The sequence below is a fragment of the Coloeus monedula genome (genome assembly GCF_965178545.1).
Source record: "Coloeus monedula genome assembly, chromosome: 1".
NCBI classification, from domain to species: domain Eukaryota; kingdom Metazoa; phylum Chordata; class Aves; order Passeriformes; family Corvidae; genus Coloeus; species Coloeus monedula.
Window position 1 is genome coordinate 95,120,968 of NC_138781.1, and position 8,076 is coordinate 95,129,043.

General features: G+C 49.5%; 1 protein-coding gene across 1 annotated transcript; it reads left to right on the forward strand.

Moving 5' to 3' along the window:
- Window positions 1–2,888: 2,888 nt before the first annotated feature.
- IRX1 (iroquois homeobox 1) lies at window positions 2,889–7,840 on the forward strand (the record flags this gene model as incomplete). The annotated part of the gene is made up of 4 exons (XM_082288146.1): window positions 2,889–3,152; window positions 5,758–6,772; window positions 7,335–7,407; window positions 7,783–7,840. 4 exons carry the CDS (start codon window positions 2,889–2,891, stop codon window positions 7,838–7,840), a joined length of 1,410 nt encoding a protein of 469 aa, XP_082144272.1.
- Between the last annotated feature and the right edge of the window lie 236 nt (window positions 7,841–8,076).

Genomic DNA, 8,076 nt, shown 5'->3' on the forward strand with positions numbered 1-8,076 from the left:
GGTGGGGGAGGGGATGACTCACATTTCTTAAGCCTCCAAGTGGAAACCTTTTCTGGATACACATTCCACACAGATCTAAAGAGCTAAGAAGATTTCGGCAGCGTCGGTGCCTTATCCCACCTTTATTTACCTGAAGCCTTTGTAATGTGACACTTCCATTCGCAAAATAAGGCTGCAAATTTCAAGTCCCGCTCAGCTCTGTTACGGCCGTGCATTCTTGTCTGAGGGTCTCTCTCCTGCTTTGAGGGTGAGATTTTGGAGTGGTGCGGGGGAGGTACTCCTCTCCCCATTAGACATAGGAAGGGGAAAGTTCGCTATTTCCAACTGATGGGGAAGGAAGTTTAATCAACACCGTGAGACGGAGCGGTTCCCTGGAGCACGGGGAGGAAAGGGCTGGCCGGGGATGGAGACACCCCGCGGGGGCGTTGGCAGGAGGGGAGGCATCTCCCTCCGCTCCCGCGCGGCCAGCTCCCGGCGGGATCCGGGCTGCCGCACTCAGCCCATTGCTGCAAGCTGGGAGAGGGGGCGAGAAGCCCCGCAGAGCGGCCCGAACCTTAGGGCTGGCTCTCGCTCTGGGCTTGGGAAAAGGAGGGAGACACCCGTCTTCTTCCCACTCCTCCTTCTTCCCTTCCCCCTCTCCCCTGCCAAACACTTGCATCCCGAAAAGCCGCGGGCCTTTGCGTCTGCAGCCCCTCCGCGCCGGGCCGTCCCTTAAGGAAGAGCTCGGCCGCCCCTTCAGCACAAAGAGGGAGCTCCCGGGCTGCGGGGACCGCGGCGGCGACGGCTCGGCCGGGGACGGCCACTCCGCGCCCCTCCGCGGGGCCGCTCCGCCGGGGCCGGCCCAAGAGGCGGCAGCGCCCGGTCCGGCCCTGAGGACTCTCCCCGCAGCCGCGGAGCGGGAGCGCAGCCCCTGCGCGGGCTGCGCGCTGGACTCGTGGGGCAGAGCGGACCCCGGCAGTCCCACCAGGGCTGGGAAGGTCGGGGCAAGAAACGCCCAGCCCTCGGCCCGCCGCCCCCGCGCTCCTCGTTTTCCACAGCGGGGGAGCTGGGAGGGCCCCGGCAGCAGTCGGAAACGGAAAGTTTGCGGTGCCGGCGCGGCAATGAGAGGCTCTCTCGGTCCCAGGGCGGTTCGGGAGAGCCCAGCCACGTCGGGGAACTGGACGACACTGCAGGCAGGGCACAGCTGTGACAACCCGTCTCCCTTAAGGCGGCCAGATCCCTCGCAGAGGAGTCCTTTGTCTCCCGTTGCACCTTCCACCCCTCTCCAAGGGGAAAAGAAGAAGAGGAGAGGAAAAAATCCTTTTCTTTAATCATTGTTGTTAATGATCATAATGGCAAGAGCTCGTTTTGGTCCTTTCGTGTGTGTGTCCCCGGCTCCCCCGTCCCTCTCCCCTTTTTTCCCCCCCCGATGTGTTTCCTTCGGTCCCAACTGAAACGGGAGGATGGAAGTTTTGACAACCTACAAGACACTCTGTTTCCCCCTACCCCCCACCCCCGCTCGGGGGCGAGGGCTGGGGGTCTTCTGTGCCCCTAGGCATACATGTCGAGGTTGTTGATTTGCGGGATTATTTATTTCCAGTATTCCGAGAACTGTCGCAATGCCTATGATAATTGTCCCTGAGTGTCAATCCGTCGGCAGGGCATGAGGAGGAGAAAGGGCGGCGGGGAGGATCGCATCGCTGCGGGTCTTTTTTTTTTTTTTTTTTTCCCTCCATTTTTCTTTTTCTTTTTTCTTTTTCTTTTCTTTTTTTTTTTTTTTTTAAACTAAAGATTCTTCTGGGAAGTACTGTTAGGAGCCTTTTGACTTTCAGCAAAGTTGCGCATATGTGTTCGTGTATGAGTGGCGTTTGTGGGTTGCTGTAGAGAAATCGCATTTATTTATTTATTTATCTGCCTTTTTTTTTTTTTTTTTTTTTTTGGTAGTAGTAGTAGTAGTAAATTGTTACAAGTCGCATGGCTGCAGAGCCCCCTTTTCCTCTCACGGCCACTCTCGTTTGTTCCTGAGTCCAACGACGACAAGGGGGACTCAATGTTAAAGGTGGAAAAAAACCAGCAACACAGTTGTTTTTGTTAAAAGGGGACACACTAAGTCTGCGAAACAGCAAAACCCCAATGTTGGACAGCTGTAAAATCGTGTAGACAGGTTGTCATACAGCAGTGGGGGCTTTTCTGAAAGGAGCCCATTGCTAAACATTAAATACACTCGGAGCAGAGCACAGCAGCTGCGCGGACACACGCACACACACACGCACACGCAGCTCCGAGCCCAGCGGCCCGGGCTGGGCTGCGCACCACGTGCTGCGCCGAGGGGGGCGGCGGGGCGGGCGGGGCGCGCGGGGCGGTGCTTGCAGCTCAAGTGGGTGCCAATCAAAACATCAACTTCAAATTGTATCTGAAAGATCAGCCTAGGACCTAAGGGCAGACACATCAGTTGGAGCTCAATTGTTGATCAGATCACATCTAAGGGATTTAGGAGCACAGAAGAGCCGAGATTTGAGGAAAGACACCCCACTGAATCCTGCCACACTCCTCCTCCTCCTCCTCCTCCATACCTAGGGTGCAATATATACCTGACAGAAAGAAATCAGAACGAAAAAAGAAAATTATCGGCTCGATTTCTTTTCGCCCTGCCTGACTCCAGTAAGAGAGGGGGGGAGGAAAAAAGAAAGAGAGAGAGAGAGAGAGATCCAGAGAAGCCCGGGTTTGTTCCGCTCCCCTCCCCGGCTCTTCAGCAGGCTCCCTCCTCCCCCTTTCTCTTTTTTTTTTTTTTTTTTATATAATTCCTTCCCCCCCCCTCCTTCCCCCCTCCTCTTTTTTTTTATATCTCTGCCGCTTCTTGCTGCTGCCGCCAGTGCTGCTGCCGCCGCCTCTGTGCCCGCGCCCCGGAGATGTCCTTCCCCCAGCTGGGCTACCCGCAGTATCTCAGCGCCAGCCAGGCGGTGTACGGGAGCGACCGGCCCGGGGTGCTGGCCGCCGCCGCCGCAGCCGCCGCCGCCGCCGCCGCCGCCTCGGGCCGGCCCGCGGGCGCCGAGCTGGGCAGCGGCTCGGCCGCTGTCACCTCGGTGCTGGGCATGTACGCCAGCCCCTACAGCGCCCCCAACTACAGCGCCTTCCTGCCCTACACCGCCGACCTCGGCCTCTTCTCCCAAATGGTGAGTGAGCACCGCGCTGCCCCCCGCGCTTGCCCGGGCCCACCGAGCGCGGCCGCGGCGGCCGGGGGAGCCGGGGGCGGGCGGAGGCTGCGGAGCCCAGCGCGGGGGGCGGCGGGGCGGCTGCGGTGGCGGCTCACGCCCGGCGCGGGGTCCGCCGCGGAGAGGGAAGCGCGACTGTCGACGGGTCTGCGGGGGAGAGTGGGGCTGGGGGTCGCGGGCTCCGTCTGCAGGCGAAGCCCCCCATCCTCCTCGGCGCTCCAAGCCGGGAAAAACTCCTCCGAGTTTTTCTTGGCGGTGAAAGGGCTAAGCAGGGCTCCTGCCTCCGTATTGTCGGCTTTCCCTAGCAACTCGGCTTTTTTTTGTTTTCTTTTCTTTCCTTGTTGTTATTGGTGTTGTTGTTGACGGGTGATATTGTCGGTCCTGCTGTTTCGCTGGGCTTTCCAGCGCGCTCCTCTTTCCGCTTGGTACTTTTCTTTGACGCCGAGCAATAAACAGGTTCCTTCCGAAAGGCCAAAATGTCGGTACCTGGGGCGCCCGTTTATTTCAAGGCATTTTCCTTAAGCCTTGAAAATGTCCCGTTCTGTTCCCTGAACTTTTCATACTCTGATTATGGCGGGTATCATAGATGGGATTTGCATGAAGCGAAAGAGGGCATCTACATCCCATTACAGACATCGGAGCAGAAAGGCATATCGGCGTTAATTCAAAGAGAAATTGTCGTCACCCAGACTGTCCTTGGGATCATTTCACATTTTCTTAAGAATGTAATAGATTAGAAAGTGAAACATATATATATTTTTTTAACTAACTGTTTTTGTACCCGGTGTCGTTGAAGCGTTTTCGTTGCTGGTATTACCAAAATTCTCGGCGGCGCTACGCATAGATTCCACTTCATTCTCCAAATGTCCCTCTTTTCTCTCCCCCTGACACATAAAAGTGTGAATATTTATAACCGAATGCATGCAGTGCATAACTTCTTAGGGTTTTTAATACATATATGTAGGCAAGTAGGAAAACACGCTGTTGAACAAGGGACAGCGTTTGAAAACAGATCATTTTTGTGCTGCAAACATTTCCTACAAAGTGACTTTTAACAGCATGCATTTCCTACTTTTTCTTTTTTTTAACCTTGATTTTGGAAATGCAGTAAAAGTTGAGACAGAAGCAATGAGTGATTTACAAGTGGCTTCTTCAAAAGAATTCCCAACAGAGTTTACACAAAAAATATCATTTCAGCAACAATAACAAAAGACAGCAGAATAAAGGGAGTGCAGAAAGCCTACTCTGTAACACATTACAAAAATTACATCGGGCTACTCTTTGTGTATAAGCGGTGTCTCTGAAATTAAAATACATGATCCTTCTTAACTGTTTGACAAAGTTTAATTAGTTTCTTCACAAACATTATTGAAGAGGTCCTTTTCTAAGACTGACATAAATTATGACATAGTAATACTAAGAATGTATTTCTGGACTAGGCAAAAAAAAAAAAAAAAAAAAGGAAAAAAGGCAAGATCGTAATAGAAGCAATAAAGAAAGAAAACTGCTTGAAATGTTAGCTATTTTGGAACAGTTCCCATTCCTTCTCCCAAAGTATCCTGGTATTTTATTACAGTGATTTACCATGACGGTGATATTTTGAAATAAATCCTAAATTTCTGAACATTTGTAAATCAAGAACTAAAATATTAGGTTAATATCTGGACAATTTGCAGTAATAATGAGGCCTAATGAGGTTGCTAGAAAGATAAAATGGTATTTACCAAAACACCTGATGGGATAATTTGACTTGCTGTGTTTTACTACTGATGATAAAAAGAATATTGATTGCAAATAAATCACCGTCTCTAAACGCTTGTAAACAACTTGTGTTTGCTCTGGCCAGATCAAAGTAAAACTTATGAGACAAAGTGTCTACATATTCATATTCTACAATGCGTGGATCAGTTTTCCTTCCAGAGTTTAAAGGCTCTTCTAACAGTTAGAAGTTAATGTTTTACTTCAGAATCTTGGTGTATGATTTGGGGAGCAGGGGTGGTGGTGTTGACTTGTGTGTGGAAAATCTTTTACGTTATAAGTCTCTCGGTACTGAAGTTGTGCATTCATCTCCCCAGTCTCGTCTCACTAGGAGCAAAAATAAAGAATGCTCTGCATGCATTTCTAACATCCTCCTGGATACTTTGCAGATAAACGCGACGCTGTGCACGGGCATTAGTTTGTAACTGCGGTGAAGTACCTGTTTTATGTGCCTGATAATTTCAAGGGCACAGTAAATTGTCTTGCCGAGGCAAAGGCGAAGTTGATGCGTTTCCATCGTTTGATTTGGTTTGGTTTGCGGAGAAAATACTCACAATGTCTGTCAGAGCCCCGCTTAGCACCTCTCTTTCCTTTCCCTGCAAGAAGGGGAAATCATTTGGGAACACCTCTCTGTCTTGACCTAGATGTGAAGAGCCTGGAGCAGGGAGGGCAGAATTTGTCTGTGAAGACCCTTTGCACCACTGAAAGGCGTATTCCGGCTCCCGGAGTAGCCTATTCAGGTCTGTTAGAGACGCTAACGAGATAATTGATGTGCTTTTTCCTCTCCGCTTGTCTGAATGTGTTGCAGGGCTCCCAGTACGAGCTGAAAGATAATCCGGGTGTCCACCCTGCTACCTTTGCTGCCCACACTGCCCCTGGCTATTATCCCTACGGACAGTTCCAATACGGGGACCCGGGGCGGCCCAAAAATGCCACCCGGGAGAGCACCAGCACCCTCAAGGCCTGGCTCAACGAGCACCGCAAGAACCCCTACCCCACCAAGGGCGAGAAGATCATGCTGGCCATCATCACCAAGATGACCCTCACCCAGGTCTCCACCTGGTTCGCCAACGCCCGCCGGCGGCTCAAGAAGGAGAATAAGGTGACCTGGGGCTCCAGGAGTAAGGACCAAGAAGATGCAAACCTCTTCGGGAGTGACAATGAGGGAGACCCTGAGAAGAATGAAGATGATGAGGAAATTGACTTGGAGAGCATAGATATAGATAAAATCGATGAGAATGATGGGGAGCAGAGCAACGAGGAAGAGGAGGAGAAGCCTGAGCTCCTGAGACAAAGCAGTGAAGAGGAGCACTTGGAAAAGGAGAAGGATTTGGCACTCTCAGGCTCTGAAGGGCTGAAACCCAAAGACGCTCTGGCCATGGTGAAGGAGGCCTCTGACAATAGCACGAGAATCATCAGTCCTGGGGGACCGAACAATTTACAGATGCCATCTCACAGCAAACCCAAGATTTGGTCTTTGGCAGAGACGGCAACCAGTCCTGATGGTGCCCTGAAATCTTCTCCTCCTCCACCCCCTCCTCCCCAGGTTAACCACACTTCTCCTCAGATCCAGCACCCTGCTTTTCTCCCTAGCCATGGACTCTACACATGCCAGATTGGCAAATTTCACAACTGGACTAATGGGGCTTTCCTTACTCAGAGTTCCCTTCTAAACGTGAGGTCCTTTTTGGGAGTAAATCACCACCACGCTGCTCATCACAATCATCACCTCCAGGCCCAGCAACAATCTTCTGTTTTAACAGCAACCCTGGGAGCCCTAAGCAGCGAAAAACCTTCAGAGAGGACCAGTCCCAAACACATAGGTAATTAATGCATCAGGCTTCCACCTCTCCCTCCACCCCCAACACATGCACGTGAACTTCTCCTTGAGGAATGGTGTCACACTGGTGAAACTGATTGCTTTTAACGGAGCTACAGTTTACTCTTGCGCTGATTTCCGGCCCCCCACCCAGCATGTTGGTCACATATATTAAGCACATTTCACGTGGCCTATTACATCCACACCCTATACGCCCATCAAGTAAGATCAAAATACAGGTTTGAGATTTCCTTCCCTCCATCATGACCCTCATCTCCCAATAATTTCAATGACAGTAAAAAATGTGTCAAGAAAAGCTTGCAGACTACTAAAATACTGAAAGGAGGGTGTAGCGCTGTACACACATACACATATATCTACACACATCTGAACAGGAGGGTGAGAGGGAAGGGTGTTCTCTGCAAAGTATCGAGATTTGTACTGTTGTTATTCTAAAATGGTTCTCCTGTTTTTGTTTGGCTTTTTTTCTTTCTTCTTTTTTTTTCTTTCTGTTTCTTTTTGTTTGTTTTGTTTTGTTTCTTTTTTTTTTATCTGTTTCCTTCTAGAAAGAGAAAATGTACCAAGAACTGACTCCCCACCCCAGCCGCTAAAATCGCCCTTCCAGCCTGTCCGTGACAAGTGAGTTTGTTTGTTTTCACTCTAGGAATGTTACTTATGTGAAACAGAGTGTTTGAATAATAAAGACTAATTATAACACCTAATCATCACCATAGTAATACATACAGAAAATGAGAACAGTACAGGAGTTGCTCTAATCTTTTCAAACTTAGACTAAATTGCAATTGTATATAGCCAGACTGTAACTTTTCTAAAACTTAACAGATCTCAAAGATCATGTGTTAATTACACCAGTGACAATGATTTTTGTGTGATTATCTATTACTAATATGCTATCGCAATAGACAGGCAATTAAAAAAAAAAAAGATTTTTTTTTCCTGAAAAATTGTTACGTCTTTTTTTTTTTTTTTTCTTCCTCCCTTCCCCCCCTGCAGCTCTTTGGCTCAGCAAGAGGGAACACCGAGAATTTTAACAGCTCTCCCTTCTGCTTGATTAAATGATTTGGTGAAAAAATATTACAGAGACTGGTATTAAGGACAGAGAGAGAGAGAAAAAAGGAAACGGTATAAATGACTTCCATCAATCTCTTTTTGCAATAAGGTGGTGCAAATCCATAAAAGCGATTACACAAATCTGTAGATGGATCCCCCTCCTCATTGTACCATTTCAGATCGTGTTATTCTAACCATTATTGGATTATTTGTTTGGTAAATGTTTCCCATGTGTTT